This window comes from Myotis yumanensis, unplaced genomic scaffold (genome assembly GCF_028538775.1).
Source record: "Myotis yumanensis isolate MYYU_CA2020_CCGP unplaced genomic scaffold, mMyoYum1.0.hap1 SCAF_10, whole genome shotgun sequence".
NCBI classification, from domain to species: Eukaryota; Metazoa; Chordata; class Mammalia; order Chiroptera; family Vespertilionidae; genus Myotis; species Myotis yumanensis.
Genome location: NW_027223761.1, coordinates 41,759,320 through 41,783,227, shown reverse-complemented (window position 1 = coordinate 41,783,227; position 23,908 = coordinate 41,759,320). Strand labels below are relative to the sequence as shown.

Below are 23,908 nucleotides of genomic sequence, written 5' to 3'. Positions count from 1 at the left end.
CATTTGCCTCCTTGACCCTGATCAGGGATTGAAACCACACCGAGGCATGTGCCTCCACCAGGAATTCAACCTCCAACCTTTTAAAAAATATATATATTTTATTGATTTTTTACAGAGAGGAAGAGAGAGAGATAGAGAGTTAGAAACATCGATCAGTTGCCTCCTGCACAAGGTACCCGCAACGAAGGTACATGCCCTCAACCAGAATCGAACCTGCGACCCTTCAGTTCGCAGGCTGACGCTCTATCCCCTGAGCAAAACCGGTCAGGGCTCAACCTCTAACCTTTTAGTGTATGGGATGACACTCCAACCAACCAAGTCACTCAGGCCGGGACCAATCTATTATTATTGATCAGAGATGTGAAAATGTATGTCCTCAAGCTCACCTGTGGACTTACTTCAGAAACTTACACTCAGTGAGACATTTATCTAGTCTCAACTGTTCCTCAACCTAGTAGGGGTTCTAAAGCTCATCTCATGTATGACTGTTGGGAAAACAGTAGCTTGGTTCCCATTCCCCAACATCATATTTCTTTTAGGAAGAAGACAAGAGTCATCTGGTCCCTGATTTGTTTGGTCTTGATCCAATAAACGATGGGATTCAGCATAGGAGGTATCAGAATGCAGGCATTGGCCAGCAGTACATGGATATGGGGTGAAATGCGCGGTCCAAACCGGGAAGTGAGGGCTGAGAAGATCTCAGGACCATAAAAGAGGATAATGACACAGACGTGGGAACATGTATTGAGAGCTTTGTGACAAGCATCTTGGTAAGGAATGAGAAAGACAGCATGGAGAATAAGCATATATGAAACACAAATTAGTATAACATCTAAAACCACTGTTGACATTAGGACAAAAAGTCCATACCAGATGTTTATTCATATGTCATCACAGGAAAATTTGGCCAACCCAATGTGCTCACAAACAGTGTGTGGAAGAATGTTACTTCTGCAAAAAGTCAGTCTTTTTAAAAAATATATATATTTTATTGATTTTTTACAGAGAGGAAGGGAGAGGGATAGAGAGTTAGAAACATTGATGAGAGAGAAACATCGATCAGCTGCCTCCTGCACATCCCCTAATGGGGATGTGCCCGCAACCAAGGTACATGCCCTTGACTGGAATTGAACCCGGAACTCTTCAGTCTGAAGGCCGACGCTCTATCCACTGAGCCAAACCGGTCAGGGCAAGTCAGTCTTTTCAGAAGAAATACTATGGGGAATATTGTACAGTATCTTCTCAGAAAGACAGTTAGACCAATTCTCCCAATGAATGTATGTGTAAGAATGGTGGTGTAGCTCAGTGGGTAGCATATGGCAATGTGGCGGTCAAATGCCATCACCAGCAAGATCCCTGACTCAAAGACAAAGGTGGAATCAATGAAGAATACCTGAGCAATGCAGTGATCCAGGGAGATCTCCTGAGCATGGAACCAGAAGATGGCCAAGGCCTGAGGCACTGTGCACGTGGAGAGGACAATGTCTGCTCCGGCCAGCATGCAGAGGAACAGGTACACGAGTTCATGAAGACTATGCTTGGTGAAGATAATGAAGATAAGCAAGCTGTTCCCAAGCAAGGCAATGATATAGGAAACAAAGAAGGGGATGGAAATCCACATGTGCTTGTTCTCAATGCCAGGGATGCCCAGCAAGTGGAAGACTGTGTGGCTAACACCAGTGTGGTTTACTGTAGTCATACGTGGAGCATATGACCTGGGACTTCACCTTCTATTTACAGACATAGTCAACATTTCCAGTTGTACTCAAACCTTATGACACCTGATTCTTTTCCATAAGCAGTGTGCCAGGAAAACTAGGATGAAAAGAGAAATAGGATATTGTCTGTTTATTTTTATTTTTATGTGTTTTAGTGAAGTAACACTTTTTTTTTTTTTAAATTAAATCTTTATTGTTCAGATTATTACATTTGTTCCTCTTTTTTCCCCCCATAACTCCCCTCCTTCCAGCTCCCACCCCGCCCTCCACCCTCACTCCCCACCCACTGTGTTCATCCATAGGTGCATGATTTTTGTCCAGTCACTTCCCGCATCTCCCACACCCCTTTTTCCCCCAAGAATAGTCAGTCTATTCCCTTTCTATGTCCCTGATTCTATTATAATCACCAGTTCATTCTGTACATCAGGTTATTTATTCACTTGATTCTTAGATTCATTTGTTGATAGATGCATGTTTGTTGTTCATAATTTGTATCTTTACCTTTTTCTTCTTCTTCCTCTTCTTAAAGGATACCTTTCAGCATTTCATATAATACTGGTTTGGCGGTGATGAACTCCTTTAGCTTTTCCTTATCTGTGAAGCTCTTTATCTGACCTTCAATTCTGAATGATAGCTTTGCTGGATAAAGTAATCTTGGTTGTAGGTTCTTGGTATTCAGCACTTTGAATATTTCTTGCCATTCCCTTCTGGCCTGCAAAGTTTCTGTTGAGAAATCAGCTGACAGTCGTATGGGTATTCCCTTGTAGGTAATTGAGCCTCTTTCTCTTGCTGCTTTTAAGATTTTCTCTTTGTCTTTTGCTCTTGGCATTTTAATGATGATGTGTCTTGATGTGGTCCTCTTTGGATTCCTTTTGTTTGGGGTTCTCTGCGCTTCTTGGACCTGTAAGTCCATTTCTTTCACCAGGTGGGGGAAGTTTTCTGCCATTATTTCTTGAAATAGGTTTTCAATATCTTGCTGTCTCTCATCTTCTGGCACTCCAATGACTCTGATATTAGACCGCTTAAAGCTGTCCCAGAGGCTCCTTACACTATCTTCACACTTTCGGATTCTTTTTTCATTTTGCTTTTCCAATTGGGTGTTTTTTGTCGAATCTTTGGTTTGATTCTTGAGCTCCTCTGGTCTGCTATTGGGTATAATATTCTTTATTTCAGTCCGTGTATGCTTACTTTCTAATTTCTTTATCGTAGCATCGAGGGTCTCATTAGTTTTCGTGAGGCTATGCACAAATTTATGGCAAGCCCTCAAAATTGCGATTCTTAGCTCCATATCCTCCATTTCTGTCATGTTTTTTTGTCTCCGCATCTTTTATGCTTTCTTGGTGCACCCCCTTGTGGTCTCTGTGCGCAGTCTTGTTCTAGCCAAGCCTTAATTGTTGTAGTTAACACTAGAGGGATTTGACCCCCAGGCCGACTGGCTATAGGAATCAGCTGTATGGAAAACGTCTGCCTTCTGGGGAGGCGCTAATCCAGCCTTTGCCTGAGGCGATCGGCAAATGGCTGTGCGCAGAGTTTGGGCGGGGCGGGATCAACAGGGCGGGTGGAGGGAGCAGTTATGGCCACGCTCAGTCCCGTTCCCAGAGGCTCTGCTTCTCAGAACCCCGGGAGCCGCTGCAAACCTCGGAGAGAAAGCTGCCCTCAGGTTCCAACTGATGCCGGATAATCCCGCTTCTCCCGTTTGAGTCTGGGTCCCTAGAGACTCGCCCGGATCTGGAGCCCAGAGTCTGAGACTCACTCCCGACAGAAAACGACAACCGCGCCCTCAGCCACCAGCCCGCTTTGCGCGCGCACCTCGGTACCTTTGTATTTTCCACACTGCGCCGCCTCTGAGCCTCGATTTGCTGTTCTCTTTCCTTCTAGTTGTAGAGTCTCTCTTCAGCCAGCCTTCCTGTGGTTCTGGGTGATGTCCGTTCAGTCTTTTAGTTGTATTTTTGAAATGGTTGTTTGCGGCAGCGGTCTCCGGTGTTTACCTACGCCGCCATCTTGGTCTCCCCCGTGAAGTAACACTTTTACAGAAAAGAAAGATATTTATTTAGCCAATAAAATAATATGCTAAGTGAACATGTTAGTTGTAAAAAAAAAGCTACTATGGGAACCCAATTGATTGGGTAATTCAGTCCATTTAGCTGTAGGATGTCAAGTGAATTAGGTGGAGAATGGAATGAAGTCGTCTTGGAGTTTAAGGATTGACTATTGTCATATAAATATTTAATGCATTTAAAACATATTACAATCCTGTGTGATTGATTGTATCTACTATGCAATGGTAAAAAGATCAAAACAAAAGTATATTGTCTAGTTACAAATTAAGGAGCTTGGATGCTATCCTAGGAGGAGATAGTCAACCACCTTCAGCTTTAAATTGGATTGGAGAGCATTAGATATTACTCTGCTTACTTAACATCAGACAAAGTCTTAATATTCTCAAATGTATACTCTCATGTTTACTTCCTAGAAGATTACCCCACATCAGTATATACCTTATTCACCTGCTTCAAATGTAATCTTTATATCCTAGAGCAGTGATGGCGAACCTTTTGAGCTTGGCATGTCAGCATTTTGAAAAACCCTAACTTAACTCTGGTGCCGTGTCACATATAGAAATTTTTTGATATTTGCAACCATAGTAAAACAAAGATTTATATTTTTGATATTTTTTTATATATTTAAATGCCATTTAACAAAGAAAAATCAACCAAAAAAATGAGTTTGCATGTCACCTCTGACACGTGTGTCATAGGTTCGCCATCACTGTCCTAGAGCATGACGAATCAAACAGGTTTCTGAGGTTTGGGCACCACGGAGCAGAGATATTTATGTATTTGCCTGAAGATTCCAGGGAAAGCCAGTTCCTCAGGGAACTCAGATTTACTTCAACAACAACCCTTCTTTCACATACACATGGGTCAAGTTATTATGGCTCTTTACATCTGCCAACCCCACCCATTCTGTACAACTCTATCCATGGATTTGGTGTGCACATATATTATTTCCAATAAATAAAGTATTAGGATCATTACACCAAATATTTCTGTTTTCATGAGAAATAGTAAATATAATCCTATTCATATCAGCACAAATAAATTGACTATAAAATATGGAGATTATTTTAAAAACACTTATTCCTGCAAGGTTTTCATTGTGATTTTGATAAATTTAAAATGAAATTTTTTGTACTTGAACATATGCACACATTAAGAAGAAGGAACCCCCCGATTTGGCTCAGTGCTGGGGTCACAGGTTTGATTCTGGTCAAGGATTTGCACCTTGGCTGCAGGCTTGGTCCCAGGCCATGGTCAGGGCATGTGAGGGAGGCAACCAATTGATATGTCTCTCTCACATGGATATTTCTCTTTCATTGTTTCTCCCCCTTCCTTTCTCTCTCTCTCTCTCAAAAAATTTTTTTTTTCAATGAAAAATTATCTTTGGGTGAGGATTAATAAAAAAAAAAAAGAAACCAACAGAGAGGGAGAATCCTCTTGAGATGCATATCACATTCTGATAGTCAAAATGGAAACTGTAGTGCTTGTTATTCATAGCTCTTACCAACCTGTTTGTAACAACTTGAGACTAAGATCTATGGTATCTAGAGCTGGAACAACTTTCAGACAGATGAACTAATTCTACTTCTCCCCAACTTTAGTTTCTTTAAAAAATTAAAATATTTTAATTGCAGTTGACATACAATATTATATTAATTTCAAGTATAAAACATAGTGACTAGACATTTATATAACTAGTGAAGTGATCACCCAGATAAGTCCAGCTCCCATCTGTGAGACTAAACAAGTCATCTTTTCTGTCAAAGAACAGTTTATACAGCCACCATTTTGGACTACTTGACTTGGCAGCTGCCATGTTGGCCACATGGCTTGCAGCTCCCCTGGGGGCCGTCGTCTTGAAACAGCAAAGGCCAACCCCTCCCTTTGAATTAGGCAATTGTGAAAGACTGTGTGCCTGAGCTCCAATCAAGAGCAAGGGACAGGTCACATGTGTCAGGGGTTATAAATCCTGAGCAGTCCACCTGCTCAGTGTGTGCATGTTTCCAGACCATGTGTATGCACCCTTCTATGTAGAAGTAAAGATGTTTGCCTTGCTGCCTGGCTACCAAGTACGTTTTGTGTTCTACCAGGACCCCTGACTTGGGGGGCTCACCTTATTTCAATCACATCTGACTCCACACAGTTATTACAATATTATTGACTATATTTGAAGCATAGTGGTCCCTCCTTTGGAAAACTGCTGTTTGAACTACTGTTATTCTTAGTCTCTTATTCTGTAGGTCAACTCTGTTATTTTTAGACTGTAAAATAACTTTGTTTTTTGCTTGAATAGAAAAGATAAACTTAATTGTCTGAACTTGCAAGCTAGCCATCTAACTGATATGCTGATATTGATGCCAGGTGTCTGTATAGATATATGTACTCAAGATTACACGCTGTCTACAAAAATAACTTACACAAAGAAGTAGGAGGATGAAAAAAGGAAATACTCCTTCCTGTGTTTGTTCAGAATTTGACAGAGGTAATCTGCTCTGAACCTACGCACAATAAAGATGACTCCTAACTAATTGGCTAATTAAGGTGTCTTGTCCAGCTTGCTGTTTTGCAATACAACATATTCTCTAGGCCAGGGGTGGGCAAACTTTTTGACTCGAGGGCCACAATGGGTTCTTAAACTGGACTGGAGGGCCGGAACAAAAGCATGGATGGAGTGTTTGTGTGAACTAATATAAATTCAAAGTAAACATCATTACATAAAAGGGTACGGTCTTTTTTTTTTTTTAGTTTTATTCATTTCAAACGGGCCAGATCCGGCCTGCGGGCCGTAGTTTGCCCACGGCTGCTCTAGGCTGTACTTTACATCCCTGTGACTATTTTTATAACTGGCAATTTGCACTTCTTAATCCCTTTACCTCTTTCACCTTTCCTCCCAACCTCCTCCTGTCTGGCAACCCTGGTTATTTTTTGTATCTATGAGTTTGTTTCTGTTTTGTTCATTTATTTTGATTTTTACATTCCAACTTTAGTTTTAAGGTGGTAAACACAGAACAAGGAAGTAATGTTACTGAAATCACATGGCAAATGAATAGACTGGCAAGGCATTCCATATCCTTCCTCCGGTTTATCAATTAAGGTACTGGTTGATTTTGCCAACTTATATTGATTTAGCTCCTGTAATGATGTCATCTTGCATGAGAATTGTTCTTTTTATTCTTTCTATTCAGTGTTAAGATAGAAACAACTTTTTTCCCCCTTTTTTTGTCAATAAACTCTATTCAAGGTCACCAACATTTTTTTTATAGTATCTGAATTTTTCATGAAATTTAGCAGAGGTTCTAAGGGCACATCTGAGAATTCTATTTTAGATAAGGAACCAGACTTGCTGGAAGGATAATGGCTACCTCATAGCTTATTATTGCTCAGGTACAGAGCTTCATTGTTCCAACCTTAAAAGTTTAAACTCAAAAAAGTGTTGGCTATTACTAGGTGGTGCTGTCATCTCAGTCCTGGCCTTCATACCAATCAGGGTTCCACTGGAGAAGCAGAGCTAGTAAGTGATAAATACTGAGATTTATTGCAAGGGATTCACTTAGGCAATTATGGGGAGTGGCAAAGCAAGTTCTAAATCTGCAGGGCAGGCCATTAGGAAGGGCAAGGCTGACTCTTGGGCATGAGCTTAAGCTGCTCTTCATAGGTGGAATGTCTTCTTCTTCAGGGAAAGCTTGGTTCTGCTGTTGGTGTCTCACCTGATTGAATCAGACCCACTCAGCTCATCTAGGGCAATTTCCCTTACTTACAGTCAAATGATTATGGACTTTAATGACATCTACCAAACACCTTCATAGCAACATGTAGATTAGAGTTTGATTGAAAAACAGGGTGCTTAGAACCTGAACAAGTGGACACATAAAAAATCCATCACAACTTTCATTTAGATTGACATTTAACAAACTCCATTATCAAGATACAGTTGGGAAGAGATTAAAAATGGCGGCAGAGTAGGAGGATGCTGCATGGCCATGCTCCCAGGAACAAGCTGGAATTACAACTGAAATACGAGAAGGCTTCCTGAATAATCAACGGAAAACTCACAGGAGAGAACCCTGATACCAAAGGACCAAAGTTGGAGCCGGCATAGAGACTGGTAGGAGGAGCAGAGACGTGACCCACAGAGGGGAACTGAAATCCCAGAGTGTTATTTCAGCTGGTGGTGGTGGGGGGGAGGTGCCACTGAGAATTCTGGGATCTAATCCCAGAGCTGGGCTCCCCAGCAGAGAGCACCAAAGCTGAGGAGGGTATCCACATAGCATCAAGCTGTGGAAAGCAGTGGGGTGCTGTCGGCCAGGGAGTGGCAGCTGGGAGTGATGGCACCCTCTTAAAGGGCCAAGGCACAAACATTCCCTGTGGAGTCACCCACCTTGTGCTTTGGCAGAGGGAGGGCAAAGAGGACTGAAGCTGTGAGAACAAAGGCCAGCACTGCGGACTCGGGGGATAAAGCTCAGAAGGCAGACACCCCAAGTTTCCTCGGCTCAGTCATTCCCTCACACAGTCACATAGACATATGCCTTCCCTGGGGGGAAGACAGTTGACACACCTTATTGGAAAACACCTTGCCCTGAGGCCACTTAAGAGATTAAAAGTAACAATTTGAAGGAGTAGCAGCTGCTTGTGTAGCCCGCCCCCATCCAAGGAACAGCAGCCTCCTGTTCACAACACCCTCTGTCTGAGGAACAGCAGCTGTGTGTGAAGCCTCTCCCCACCAGCCAGAGGAGCCACCACAGCAGTGAACAGCACCCACCACAGGAGCTGCTCCCAACTGAGGAGCACCTGCTACCACAACTGTCCGAGGAGCAACCACAGCCCGAGGAGCCACTGCCACCCAGGGAGCAGCCACTGAATGACTCAACAACTAGATATTGCGGTATGATCAAACATGGGTAGACAAAGAAACCCCCAAAGGAAAGAAAACGAGGACTCGCTAGAAAAGCAGCTAAGTGAAACTGAGGCATGCAGCATGACAGAAAAAGAATTCAGATTAAGGGTCCTAGAATGCATAAACCGGATGGAGGGAAAAATCAACAACTTATGCAAGAAGCAAGAAGAAACAGATGAAAAAATCAATAAGTTATGTAAGAACCAAGAAGAAATGAAGAGCGATATAGCTGCAATAAAAAGCACCATTGAAAGTTTCAACAGTAGACTAGGAGAAGCAGAGGACCGAATTAGCGAATTAGAAGACAGGGAAACAAAATACACCCAAACTGAACAGCAATTGGAGAAAAAAATTAAAAGACAGGAGGAGAGCCTAAGGGAGCTATGGGACAACATGAAATGAAACAACACATGAATAACAGGGGTGCCAGAACAACAGAAAGAGGAACAAGACTTAGAAAACCTATTTGAAGAAATAATATCAGAAAACTTCCTTGAGGTGGGGAAGAAAAAAGTCACACAAGCACAGAGAGTCCCAAACAAGGTGAACCCGAAAAGACCCACACCAAGACACATCATAATTACCATGGCAAATATTCTGGACAAAGAGAGAATCTTAAAGGCTGCAAGAAAGAGACGGAAAGTTACATAAAAGGGATCTCCCATTAGATTATCAAATGATTTCTCAACAGAAACACATCAGGCCAGAAAAGAATGGACGGAAATTTACAAAGTGATGCAAAGCAAAGGACTGAATCCAAGAATACTCTATCCAGCAAGGCTATCATTCAAAATTGAAGGGGAAATAAGAAGCTTCACAGACAAAAAAAAGCTAAGGGAGTTTATCACCACCAAACCAGTAATGCAAGAAATGCTAAAGGGACTGGTGTAAAAAGAAGAAATAAAAAGCTCAGAAAGAAAACAGCCATACACAAAAAGAAATAGCTACAAACAAGTACCTTTCAATAATAACTTTAAACGTAAACGGACTAAATGGTCCAATCAAAAGATATCGAGAGGCTGAATGGATAAAGAAACATGACCCATACATTTGCTGTCTACAAGAGACCCACTTCGGAAGAAGGGACTCACACAGACTGAAAGTGAAGGGATGGAAAAATATCTCTCAGGCAAATGGAAATGAAAAAGAAGCTGGGGTAGCAATACTTAATCCGGACAAAATACATCTCAAAGTGAAGGCCATAACAAGAGATAAGGAAGGCCACTTCATAATACTAAAGGAATCAATACAACAAGAAGATATAACCCTGATAAACATATATGCACCCAATGCAGGAGCACCCAAATACATAAGAAAACTCCTGGAAGATATCAAGGGAGAGATCGACAACAATACAATCATAGTAGGGGACATTAATACACTTCTGACATCACTGGATAAATCCTCTAGACAAAAACTCAGCAAAGAAACAGCAATCCTAAATGAGTCACTAGATCAGATGGACTTAATTGACATCTTCAGAACACTTCACCCCAAAGCCACAAAATAGACGTTCTTCTCAAGTGCTCATGGGACATCTTCAAAAACAGACCATATATTGGGTCACAAGCAAAGTCTCCACAAATTCAAGAAGATTAAAATCATACCAAGCATCTTCTCAGACCACAAGGGCATAATATTAGAAATAAACTACAGTAAAAACAACTCAAAATACTCAAACACTTGGAAGCTGAATAGCATGTTATTATATATTGATTGGGTTACCAATGAGATCAAAGAAGAAATTTAAAACATCCTGGAAACTAATGACAATGAAAACACAACAATCCAAAACCTATGGGACACAATGAAAGCAGTCCTGAGAGGGACGTTTATAGCTCTACAGGCCTATCTCAACAAACAAGAAAAAATGGTAGTAAATCATCTAAATCTACATCTCAAAGAATTAGAAAGAGAGCAACAAGAAAAGACCAGAGTGAGCAGAAGGAAGGAGATAATAAAGATTAGAGCAGAAATAAATGACATAGAGACCAAAAAAACAATACAGAAAATCAATGAAACCAAGAGCTGGTTCTTTGAAAGGATAAACAAGATTGATGAGCCTCTAGCCAGGCTCACCAAGAAGCAAAGAGAGAGGAACAAAATCAGAAATGATAGAGGCGAAATAACAACAGACCTCACAGAAATACAAATGATTGCTAAAAAATACTATGAACAACTCTACTCCAACAAACAAGACAACCTGGAGGAAATGGACATATTTCTAGAAAAATACAACATTCCAAAACTTAATCAGGAAGAATCTAAAAATCTCAACAGGCCAGTAACTACGGAAGAAATTGAAGCAGTCATCAAAAAGCTTCCAGCAAACAAAAACCCAGGACCAGATGGCTTCACAGGGGAGTTTTACCAAACATTCAAGGAAGAACTGAAACCTATCGTCCTCAGACTACTGCAAAAAAATTCAAGAGGAAGGAACACTTCCAAGCTCATTCTATGAAGCCAGCATCACCCTAATACCAAAACCAGGTAAAGACAACACAATGAAAGAGAATTACAGGCCAATATCCCTCATGAACATAGATGCCAAAATCCTCAACAAAATCTTAGCAAATCAGACCCAGCAGTTCACCAGAAAGACCATACACCATGACCAAGTAGGATTTATCCCAGGGATGCAAGGATGGTACAATATCCGCAAGTCAATAAACGTGATACATCACATAAACAAATTGAAAGAAAAAAACCACATAGTCATATCAATTGATGCAGAAAAAGCGTTTGACAAAATTCAACACCCATTTTTGATAAAAACTCTCAGCAAGGTGGGAATAGAAGGATCATACCTCAACATAATAAAAGCCATATATGACAGGCCCACAGCCAACATCATACTCAATGGACAAAAACTAACACCATTTCCCCTAAGAACAGGAACAAGACAGGGATGCCCACTCTCACCACTCCTGTTCGACATAGTCCTGGAAGTATTACCCATTGCAATTAGACAAGAAGAACAAATAAAAGGCATCCAAATTGGAAAAGAAGAAGTAAAACTGTCCTTATTTGCAGATGACATGATATTATACATAAAAAACCCTAAAGACTCCATCAAAAAACTATTAGACTTAATAAAAGAATTCGGCAATGTAGCAGGATACAAAATTAATGCCAAGAAATCTATGGCATTTCTATACACCAATAGTGAACTTGCAGAAAGAGAGACTAAAAAAACAATCCCATTTACCATCGCACCAAAAAAAATTAAGCTATCTAGGAATAAACTTAACTAAAGAGGTAAAAGTCCTCTACTCAGAAAACTACAGGACGTTGAAAAAAGAGATAGAGGAAGACATAAACAGATGGAAGAACATATCACATTCTTGGATTGGTAGAATCAACATCATTAAAATGTCCATACTACCGAAAGCAATCTATAAATTCAACACACTTCCCATTAAAATACCAACAGCATATTTCACAGACCTAGAGCGAACTCTCCAAAAATTCATCTGGAATAAAAAACGACCCCGAATAGCTGCAGCGATCCTGAGAAAGAACAAGGTAGATGGGATCTCAATACCAGATGTCAAGCTGTATTACAAAGCCACTGTTCTCAGAACTGCCTGGTACTGGCACAAGAGCAGACATATAGATCAATGGAATAGAATATAGAGCCCAGAAATTGGCCTGAACCAATATGCTCAATTAATATTTGACAAAGGAGGCAAGAACATACAATGGAGTCAAGATAGTCTCTTCAACAAATGGTGTTGGGAACATTGGACAGATACATGCAAGAAAATGAAACTAGATCACCAACTTACACCATACACAAAAATAAACTCAAAATGGATAAAGGACTTAAATATACAATGGGAAACCATAAAAATACTAGAAGAATCCAAAGGCAAGAAAATCTCAGACATATGCCGAAGCAATTTCTTCACCAATACAGATCCTAGGGCATTGGAAACTAAAGAGAAAATAAACAAATGGGACTACATCAAAATAAAAAGCTTTGCACAGCAAAAGAAACCATCAACAAAACAATAAGAAAGCCCACTGCTTGGGAAAACATATTTGCCAATGTTATCACTGATAAGGGTTTAATCTCCAACATTTACAGGGAACTCATACAACTCAACAAAAGGAAGATAAACAATCCAATAAAAAAATGGGCAAAAGACCTAAATAGACACCTTTCAAAAGAGGACATTCAGAAAGCCAAGAGACATATGAAAACATGCTCAGAGTCACTAATCATCCGAGAGATGTAAATCAAAACAACAATGAGGTAACATCTCACATCGGTCAGAATGGCTATCATCAGCAAATCAACATACGACAAGTGCTAGAGAGGATGTGGAGAAAAAGGAACACTTGTGCACTGTTGGTGGGAATGCAGACTGGTGCAGCCACTATGGAAGACAGTATGGAGTTTCCTCAAAAAACGAAAAATGGAACTCCCATTTGACCCTGTGATCCTACTTCTAGGAATATATCCCAAGAAACCAGAAACACCAATCAGAAAGGATATATGCACCCCTATGTTCATAGCAGCACAATTCACCATAGCTAAGATCTGGAAACAGCCTAAGTGTCCATCAGTAGATGAATGGATTAGAAAACTGTGGTACATCTACACGATAGAATACTATGCTGCTGTAAAAAAGAAGGAACTCTTACCATTTGCAACAGCATGGATGGAACTGGAGAGCATTATGCTAAGTGAAATAAGCCAGTCAATGAAGGAAAAATACCACATGATCTCACTCATTTATGGATAATAAAGACCATTATAAACTTATGAACAAAAATAGGTTCAGAGGCAGAGCAGCATCGAACAGACTGTCAAACAACAGCGGGAAGGCCGGGGAGGGTTGCGGGGCAGGAGGGAGGGGGGGTAAGAGATCAACTGAAGGACTTGTATGCATGCATATAAGCATAACCAATGGACATAAGACACTGGGGGGTAGGGGAGGCCAGGGGATTGTCAAGGTGGGGAAAAAAAGGAGACATATGCAATACTCTTTGTAATACTTTAAGCAATAAAAAATAAAAAAATAAAAAAAATTAAAGTTTTCAGGCAAAAACAAACTCATAGATATAGACAATAGATTGGTCATTACCTGTGGGGAAGAAGGTGGAGGGAGGTTGAAGTAGGTAAAGAGAGTCAAATATAAGGTAAAAGAAGGAAACTAGACTTTTGGGAGGGGGGCATGCAATAATTAAAAGTACACAGATTTCAAATTAGAATCTTGTATACCTGAAAATTATACAGTGTTATTAATCAATGTTACTCCAATACATTTAATTAAAAAATAAGTTTTAATGGAATTCTTTGTAGCATACATTTAACATTTTCTTGACTTTTAAGCACAATATACTGATTATGTTCTACTGGTGGATAATTCATGATCATTATTATTATCATTAAATTATAATAGTTTAATTCAAAAAAAAAAGGAAAGAAAGCCAAGAGACATATGAAAACATGCTCAAAGTCACTAATCATCCAAGAGATGCAAATCAAAACAACAATGCAGTGCCATCTCACACCTCTCAGAATGGCTATCATCAACAGATCAACACACAAGTGCTGGTTAGGATGTGGAGAAAAAGGAACCCTTGTGCACTGCTGGTGGAAATGCAGACTGGTGCAGCCACTGTGGAAAACATTATGGAGTTTCCTCAAAAAATTAAAAATGGAATTTCCATTTGATCCAGTAATCCCACTTCTAGGAAATAACCCAAAAAACCAGAAACACCAATCAGAAAGGATATATGCACCCTTATATCCTTCATAGCAGCACAATTCACCATAGCTAAGATTTGGAAACTGCCTAAGTGCCCATCAATAAATGAGTGGATTAGAAAACTGTGGTACATCTACACAATGGAATACTATGCATGGATGGACCTGGAGAGCATTATGCTAGGCGAAATAAGTCAGTCAGAGAAAGATAAATATCACATAATCTCTCTCATTTGTGGAATATAACAAACAACATAAACTGCTGAAAAAAAAATAAAACCAGAGTCATAGAAGCATGGAATAGACAATCCAACCTATGAGGGAAGGTGGGGAGTGAGATGGTAAGAGATTAACCAAAGGACTTGTATGCATGCACGTGAGCATAACAAGTGGACATAGATGGGGCGGGGGGTGGGGGGGGAGGTGAGGGCATGTGCTGGTGGTTGAGGACAGCCGGGCAGAGGTCAATGGGGGGAAAAGGAGACTTATGTAATATATTAAACAATAAAGAATTTAAATTAAAAAAAAAAACACCCCAAACAAACAAAAAAGATACAGTTGGGAGATAATGGTGAGAATGGGTATGCAGGCTGGATATTTAACTTGGCAATCTAAGGTGTGCTTAATTCACCTTAAAAAAATGCGGAGCCACCTATAATCAAATGGGTTTGTGTTAGAAAGTTTGTCCCAAATGAGTATGAGAACAAGAGTTGAATGGGATAGAGGCGCAATTTATTTGGGAAGCCCTTTTGCAAACTATGTAAGATAAAATAGAGATCTGAGCCAAGGCCTAGAGATGGGGAGGAGAAAACAAAAAGAGAAGGCAGAACATGTTTTGGTTGATCCAGATGAGTTTGGGTCAAATATAAATAGTTTGTTTTGTAGAGGGAATCATAAGCAATCTAGGGCAGGCATACTGAGGTTGAAGATCACTTGACACAGAAATTTCAGTGACCTCCTTGTCAAACCTGGCTTGCTGGTATCCCGACACCTCTGCAGAGACAAAGGCAGTCCTGAGGTCATGGGAAAATAAGAGGATCAGTGGCTGAGGAGGGGAGTCACCAAAAGAGGTGTCAGTGTCCCGAGAGAGCCATCAACAGTCAGTGGCTCTCTATCATGCCATCCTCAGAGGACAGAGGGTCAGAGGGGTTGAGTTTCTTCCACCATCATCGAAACCAGGATTGAAGAAAGGCCGTAGGGGCCCAGTGAAGGCGCATTCTGAGAAGGTGTAGATGAGTGAGCCGTGGTCAGTGATGTTGTAGAAGGAGACAGTATGGGCCTCATAATCCAGGAAGATCCCAATTTGGCATGGAGGCACCGAGAGGTGGAGTGGAGTCTGCGGGCAGGTGCCAGCCTCATAGTTTTCTTTCTTCCACAGCCAAATTGTCCAGAAGCCATTCATGGGGCTGAGTATAAAATGCCCCTTCCTCTGCACAGAGTCTCTACAAACACCCAGATCCCAGGCCTCCTTTCCCGTCACATCTACCTCCCAGTAACGTTTTCCAGAGTCGAAGCACTGGGCACCCAGGACCATAGGATAAGTATCAAATCTCTCCTCATTTTCAGGCACCTTCTGCTGGGTGTCTCCAAGCCTCACTTGTCTCTTGTCCTCTGAAATGATAAGCCACGGATTGGCTGTGTGTGGATCCAGAGTGACGTGTACTGCAGAGAGAGGACCACAGTTAGGCTGGGAGAGTGTGCGTGGGGAGTAACTAACCCTGTCTCTGTGGTGGGGGGGATGATGGGGTGAGCCTGAACATCACTGTGTGAGGAAATGACCCCCCAGCCAAGCCAGCTCTAGCCCTTGTCCGGACTATTGAGGGAACCACTTTCCCTAGCTCTGTTCCTGCCCCACTTACTTTGACCTGACATCTCTCCCTGACCCTGGACCTAGTCACACTCTTGTCATCCCGCTGCTTTCATAGGCTGGTTCTGTACTCCTGGAGCTTGCCTCACCTCCACACATCCTCAGCATACTCTTCAGCCCTGGCACAAGGCACACAGTCCTCAGGTCTGGGGAGGTGATGTCCAGCTCTCCCAGTTTCCAGGATTCACTCCTGGGGGAAACAGAGTTAGACACCTCATCTTCAACTCCTCCCCCACCCTCCCTGAACCCCAATGCGATAACCTCTCTTGCAGATGACTGATAACTTAATTAAACACAAATTTACAAACACCTGCTATATTAGAATATATGGGGGTGAGACAAAAGGAGGCAGGATTTACACCCTATCCAGGCCTCCACATCACATGGGCCTCTGGAGCATGTGCATAGTTCCTATCTCCTCTCCAAGCCTGAGGTCACCACACAAGCACTTCCGGTTTCATTTTACAGGCAGGGCGCTGATCTAAGCAGAATCATTTTCTAAGGAACGTCAAGGAGCCTCATGCCGTGGGTCCTACTCATGGCTTTTTCTGGGAGGTGTGTGGCTAGTTAGTTTTTAAAAGAAGTCCCATCAGGCTGTAGACCCAGAACGTCCCAGAATTTCCCTGTTTGTCAGGGCTTCATTTTGTGAAGATGTTACAGCCCAATTACTTTGGACAACTCACCAACTGAGATGCCCAAGAATTAGCCCTGGGAGACCAGAAAATATGTCATGGAGGATTGCATCTCTGAGAATAGGAAGGTGCATGGGGAAGACTTCAGTGCATGTTTCTCTAACTCAATAATCATTAATGCAGGTAAATACACCTCCTGCCACCCCTTCCTCCAACAAAGAAAACCTCTCCTTACCTTTTCAGGACACTTTTCACCTCCTGAGGGAAAAAGAGACAGAGAGTAAGTTCCAGAATCACTGGTTGAACGACTGAGACGTCAGTCCCGTGGGTGATGTGATGCCACCCTGAGGTCCTTAGGACACTGCTCTGTCCAGTTCCTCTGGGCCATGGCCCAAAAGACATCTCTGACCAACTTGGAACAGAGGGATGTGTGGATGCTCGTGGGTAACCAGAAACCCACATATAACCATATGTAACCTATAGCCAAGAGAACGAAAAACTAGGGGAGAGGAAGTGGGTGGCAGGAGTGGAAAGAATCAAATACCCCGCCTGGCTGAGGCCCAGAGACAGCCACAAGAAAAGAATAGCCAAGTCAGGATGCACAGAAACTGCTGTCTTATTTGTGGGCTTGAGTTGTTTGGAGAGAAAAGGCTGGTTAAAGCTCTGTCCTGTGCTGTCGTTAATGTTGAGCCCTCACATATGTGAAATCAAATCACCTAAGAATATTCTGTTGCTGAGGTTGGGAGCCCGTATCTGGTCCTGGTGCTCCAAAAGTGCATTAGAAGCCCGGCAAACGAATCACTGGTGGATATGAGATCATTTTAAGTAGCATATACACTGATGATTTAAAAAAATAGTTATGTACTTATTTTAATCTTAGCTCTTTCTCATACTATTTGGGTGAACTCGGTCAAGTTACTTAGCTTTTGTCTCTCACGAAGTCTATTAACATCTCTGTGCCTTAGTGTTCTCATCTAGAAAATGGAATAATAGGAGAACCACCTCCTCACAATGTCAGGAGGGATTCAATGCCTGGCATGTAATATGTGCTATTTAAGAATATGCAGTTATTCTTATGAAATAGAAAAAATGTCAGCAACAATATCAACATGATTTCTTGCCTATTATTGGTAGGACAAATTTCCTTTTAAACTAAATTTATTCTGGCAAAAGTGTGAGACAATTTAAAGAAAAATAATATGTTAAGATCACTTAGGTGGTTCATAGAAGTAGCAGAAAGTATAAAGGAGATATAATTATGACTAAAGTTTGGGGAATTCTTGTTTTTTAGTCCATCTCCTTTCCCTTATTTTTCACAAATGGAGAAATTAGGTCCAAGAAAGGAAAAAAATGACTTAACCTAGAGTGATAGAGAGAATTGGTGACAGGGCTGGGGCTGGGCTACTGTTTCTTAATTTTCAGTTCAATATTTTTAGTTTTTTAGGAAAACTTTCCCATGGCCAGATACTTATCAAAAAGCCTTGGTGGATTATCTCATTTAATTCTCACAAAAATTCTTTGAGATATGTAATATTATAATATCCATTTAACATATGAGAAACCTGATTAAGGACCTTTCTCACGGTCATGAACCTGGTACATGTTAGACCAGGCAGTTAACAGAGACGTTTATTTAAAAAAAATTGCTGCATGGATTGATTACTCCCTCCTAAATCTGTATCTTTCCATGCCTTGAATGCAAACCACTCATGGGTCTGGATTCCAGTTTATTAAAAAAAAAAAAAAATTCCAGGGACCGATTTCTGTTTGCTCTGACAGTAGCCCCAGGGAGCTCTGGCTTTTGTTCGGTTCCTCGTTGAGAGCAGAGGTGGGGGGGTAGGGGGCCTCTCCCGTCTCACCTGCAGCAGCTCCAGCTCCGAGCCCCGGCTTCTCCTCTCCAGCTCTGAAACCAGCTCCTGCAGGGCATGGCAGCGCTGGGCCAGCTTGGCCTCCGTCTCCCCCAGGATTCTCAGCTGTTCCCTCTCTTCCTTCTCTAGCTTCTGCAGTTGCCTCTGTTTCTCTTCAGCCAGGAAGTTTTTCTGCTGCTCAAACTCTGCGTGGATCCTCAATTTGTGTGTCTCAACCTTCTCCTTTGGTGTCATTGGAAAGAGAGAGGTGGGTTTTTTAAAAATCAAAATCTCCCAAATTGAGGTGTCCATACCCACTTCTACTCCCTGTCGACTCACCACTCTGGCTCTGTCCGGGAAGAAACAAACACACACACACACACACACACACACACACACACACACACACAATTTTGCTGGGAAAGTGGGTGGGTGAGGCTTCTGGGATTAAAAGGGGAATGGGATTGGTGGGGCACACTGCAGTTGCCCTGGAATAACAGCTGCATCAGCCCTTGGAATCAGAGACTCTCCTCAACTTCTTTTAAAACCCAACCAGCACTCAAATGTGTCCTTTTATCTTCATATCTCAGTGTTACTGAGGACTACCACCTGTTCCCACTCAAACAACCTCCCAAAGACAGGTCCACAACACCATTCTTAAGTCCTGGGGCAAGAGAGTCTTTGTGCTGTACTTCGCTCGCCCTCTTGTGCTAGTGATTAGAGGGTTACCAATGACACAAGATGACTCCTTCTGCCACCACAGCTTGTTTCACCCTCCCTACTTCCTAAATCTTCCTCTTCTGGTATCTATTAGTCATGATTCCTTCCACCCGACTCCTGACCCGCCTCACCTCCATACCACCACTGCAGAATAAGCTTTAGTTCCTCATTCTACTTTGGACCAGTGATCTGGACACAGGCGGGCAATCACCTGGTCAGACTGGTTTTCCTACCTCAGGCCTTGATGGTTCCCTCAAGTCTGTTCCTCACAGCCCCAGTCATTTCCTGACAGGCATATCCTTCTCTCCCCTGGGATAGCTCTGTCCCAGATGCTAAGGCATTGGTGTGGTAAACCCCTAAGGCTGGGCAGGAACTTTAGGGTGTGGCTTTTTCCTCAGCATCTCTTAAGACTCTCAATTTTTGTGTCTGATTGGGAGTTCTCTTTGAGCTCCATACTGTTTATTTCCCTCTTCCAGGAAGCCTAGAGGACTGTTGGTTCTTGAAGAGTAGCATATGCTGACCCATCACTCTTCAGACAGGCAGTGATATGGTTAGGGTTTTCTTGAGGCTAGGACCCTGGACCCCGTCTAGGCTTTAGATCTAAGATGCCTTTGGGGATGTGACTCTTGCCTTCCAGGCTGCTCTCTTCGTTACAACATCCATTTCCAACTTCTCAGCCAATTCTTGCTCTTTTCTCAGTTTCTTTAATGCCACCTGGAGCTTCTCCTGTAGAGAAAGAGAGCAGGGTAATGCCCAACCAGACCAAGAAGGAGGTGGGGGAAGATCATATGGGTTCTCAGAAAAGCCCGAGGGCAGAAAAGGAGGGAGGACTAGAGTCCCATTGGGGTTCAAATTTTTGTGACATTTTTTGGAAAAAGCCTCATGTTTCTTAAGAAAGCGCCACACTGGTCGGGTGGCAGGGGTGGGGGCACTAGTCATTCCTAATTAATCAGGAAACCACAAGGAAACAAAATCTTTGCAGCATTTTCCCAGAGCATCTTCCCTGCTCCTGGGAATAAGAAAGTTCTGATGAGCCTTAAATTAGACAAGAAGGTGGGGATCGCTCTCCCTTTCTCCAGTCCCCCACGTCTACAGGGGACTCCCTCCCATCCCATCTCCTTTCTACCTGTTCATGCCTCCGTGCCAAGACCTCACCTGGTACTCCTGGGCAGCCTCCTCAAGCGGGACCACAGGATGGTCACGGTGTTTCCGAGACTGGGAACACACCAGGCAAAGAGCCTTCTCATCTCTCTCACAGAACAGGAGAAGTCTCTCTCCATGCACCCCACATTGCTCCTTCTGTGTGCCCTCCTTGGCATTTTGGCTGATTTGCCTTAGGTTGTCCACCATATTGGCTAGCTGGAGATTGGGCCGGAAGTTCTTGAGCAGGAATTGCTTCCTGCACACAGGACAGGTGCCGCCCCCAGCTTTGGCGACCTGAGAGATGCATTCATGGCAGAAGCTGTGGCCACATTCAATGCTCACAGGCTCCACTGTGGGATCCAGGCAGATGGGGCATGTGACCTCCTCCCACATCATTGCCAAGGGCTTTGCTGAGGCCATGGCGTAGATGTTCCTAGTAAGCAGCACACTGTGGAGATCTTGAGGCGACCTAGTAGGGAGAGGAGAAAAGTTAGGGAGAAGACGAGAAAGGGTGTGTGAGGAAAACAAAACAACTCAAAGGAAGATATGAGGGACAGTGAACTGGAGGGGTTAAAACAAGACAAGAACATTAACCTGAATAACAAGACCTTTTCCTCCATAGTCTGTCTGATTCAGTCAGACAGAAGGGGGTAACTGAGTCCCCAAAAGAGACAGTGAAAACTGTTTCCCCAACCAGGGATCCAACCCCCAACCTAGGTATGTGCCCTGACCGAAATCGAACCCACAACCTTTGGTGTACGGGAGGACACTCCAACCAACTGAGCTACACTGGGCGGGGCTATTCTTATATATTCTTTTAAATATATATGTGTACCTCTGTGTGTGTGTGTGTGTGTGTGTGTGTGTGTGTGTATGTATATATATATAAAATCAGCATACCCTGGGCTCTTCTCTCAGCTACTCTGAACTTGGCAGCTGTTTTCATTTCCTCCATCCCAACCCTGGCCCTCTCTCTTCCAGAGGGGTACTTTTTTTTGAGAGAGAGGAAGAGAGAGAGAGAGAGAGAGAGAGAGAGAGAGAAAGTGCCCAATGTCTGGGGATCGGTTGCCGTCCATAGGCGCCCATCGGGGGGATCGAACCCACAACCTTTTGGGGCACCAACCTTTTCAGTGCACGGGACTATGCTCCAACCAGTGAGCCACACGGGCCAGGGCTAGAGGCGGGGATGGGAGTCTCAGGGTCGCAGACCTCCCCAACACTGGACTCCTCGGGACCACCCTCCAGCTGGGTTTTCGGTTTCCTTCTGTTCCCCCCCCCCCCACCCCCCCCCCCCAGCGTTAGCCGGCCCTTGTCCCAGCTCAGGTGCCGGCAGCAGGGCAGCCGGACCTCCTTCCACGTTACTTGGAAGTCACGTTCACAGCCCAGCCTCCGCCCAGGAAGACCTGCTGCGGAGAAGGGGAGACTGACCCCCAAGGCTCTAGGGTGGGAACTGGAAGAAAGGGGATCTTCAGACCTGGGCAGGGGTACCTAGGGCCAGCCGGTTCACTCACCTTTTCCGGGCACTCCGGGGTTGGCAGCCGGCTTTCTATTTCACTTTCGATTTTCTGTAAGAGGCAAGTCTAAGGGAGGCGAGCCAGGGGAGAGACTGGGAGGAGCGAGAGGAGGAGAGGAAACCCAAGGGGCGGGGCGAGGCAGGAGACGGGCGAGCGGAGGTGGAGTTGACAGCCGCTGGGGTCGGAAGCTGCAGACGCCTGGGCTAGTGCTTGGAGGCTGGTCAGAGTGAAAGCTCCGCTGTGTTTGCTGCCTGCTTTGTGCCCCCTCCCATGTCCTCACTATCTAATACAGGAAAACGTCCATCAGCGGTTCTCAACCTGTGGGTCGCGACCCCTTTGGTGGTCAAACTACCCTTTCACAGGGGTCGCCTAAGACCATCCTGCATATCAGATATTTACATTACGATTCATAACAGTAACAACATTACAGTTATGAAGTAGCAACGAAAATAATTTTATGGTTGGGTCACAACATGAGGAACTGTATTTAAAGGGCCAGAAGGTTGAGAACCACTAACTAGATGGAGGGTCCATCAGCCCACCCCCACGTGCTGTGCCCTGGTGTGGGAGTTGCTCTTAAGGAGGTTTGGTGGGAGAGAAGAGGGCCCGGAGTGCGCCCTCACTTGCCACCATCTGCTTCCTACTTTCAGAAACAATTCCTTTTCCCAGCACTTGTTATTCTTTTAACATCAGGGCAGAAGAGATTTATTGTGCAGGACCTCAAGGCGTGTATCACACCAGGGCAGTGGTTCTCAACCTTCCTAATGCCGCGACCCTTTAATACAGTTCCTCATGTTGTGGTGACACCTAATTTCATTGTTACAAATTGAACATAATTAAAGCATGGTGATTAATCACAAAAACAATATGTAATTATATATGTGTTTTCAGATGGTCTTAGGCGACCCCTGTGAAAGGGTCGTTTGACCCCCAAAGGGGTCGCGACCCACAGATTGAGAACCGCTGCACCAGGGAGTGGTAAGAAGGGAATTGACAGTGATTGAGCACCAACTGTGTTCTTGTCACTGAGCTAGGGATTTTCTTAGATTATTTCGTTATTATTATTATTTTAAAGATTGTGTTAAATATCCATAACATAAAATTTACCACATTAACTATTTTTAGGTGTATAATCCAGTGGCATTAAATACATTCACATTGCTGTGCAGCCATCACCACCATCCATCTACAGAACTTTTTTCATCTTGCCAAACCAAAACGCTGTCTCCATTAAACAATGACTGCCCATTCCTCCCTCTCCCCAGCCCCTGCAACCACCGTTCTAAGCAGACGTGATGTGGTACCCGGCATTGGATCCTGGATTAGGAAACAGGCACTAATGGAAAAACTGATGAAATACAAAAGAAACCTGGACTGTAGTTACTAGTAATGGACCATCAGTAATTCCTTAGTTTTGACAGATGTACCATGTTTATATTAACATTAGGGAAGCTGGCTGGAGAATAGACAGAAACTTTTATGCTATCTTTGAAACTGTTCTGTGAATCTAAATTTATTTTCAAATAAAAAGTTTAGTTAAAAATCCCCAAACTCTGACTATGAGTGGGAAGCATGACACGTGGATGGACAATGTAGAGGAGTCCAGACTACTGAAGCCTGTTCTCAGTCCCCCATTGGAAAGGAAAGGGAGTACGTATGGAGAATCTATGATGTTTCAAGTCCTTTTCTGAGTGCTCTCACACTATATTATAATTCTAACAATGATCCCATGAAATAACCATTATTCTCAGTTTACAAGTGAAGCATAAAAGGCCCAAGGGGTTAAAGTAATTT

General features: G+C 43.0%; 1 protein-coding gene and 1 pseudogene across 2 annotated transcripts; both read right to left on the bottom strand.

Moving 5' to 3' along the window:
* Window positions 1-524: 524 nt before the first annotated feature.
* LOC139018182 (olfactory receptor 52B4-like) lies at window positions 525-1,699 on the bottom strand (annotated as a pseudogene).
* A 12,290-nt stretch (window positions 1,700-13,989) lies between these two features.
* On the bottom strand, window positions 13,990-22,158 carry TRIM21 (tripartite motif containing 21). Of its 2 annotated transcripts, none has more exons than XM_070426829.1 (7): window positions 22,112-22,158; window positions 20,613-21,069; window positions 20,088-20,183; window positions 18,750-18,980; window positions 17,126-17,148; window positions 16,348-16,448; window positions 13,990-16,053 (listed from the first exon to the last, which is right to left on the bottom strand). In XM_070426829.1, exons 2-7 carry the CDS (start codon window positions 21,018-21,020, stop codon window positions 15,506-15,508), a joined length of 1,407 nt encoding a protein of 468 aa, XP_070282930.1. In that variant the 5' UTR covers window positions 21,021-21,069; window positions 22,112-22,158; the 3' UTR covers window positions 13,990-15,505. The 2 variants fall into 2 exon arrangements, with proteins under 2 accessions (XP_070282930.1, XP_070282931.1); XM_070426830.1 differs by lacking the exon at window positions 22,112-22,158 and adding an exon at window positions 21,724-21,793.
* Between the last annotated feature and the right edge of the window lie 1,750 nt (window positions 22,159-23,908).

Excerpts from the sequence above, each read along its gene's own strand:
- TRIM21 (XM_070426829.1), bottom strand. The coding sequence starts at position 21,020 with ATGGCCTCAGCAAAGCCCTTGGCAATGATGTGGGAGGAGGTCACATGC. Across the intron at positions 17,149-18,749 it reads CGGAGCTGGAGCTGCTGCAG|GAGGTGAAAAGTGTCCTGAA; the intron begins GTGAGACGGGAG and ends TTTTTCCCTCAG. Across the intron at positions 16,054-16,347 it reads TATGCTGAGGATGTGTGGAG|TACACGTCACTCTGGATCCA; the intron begins GTGAGGCAAGCT and ends CTCTCTCTGCAG.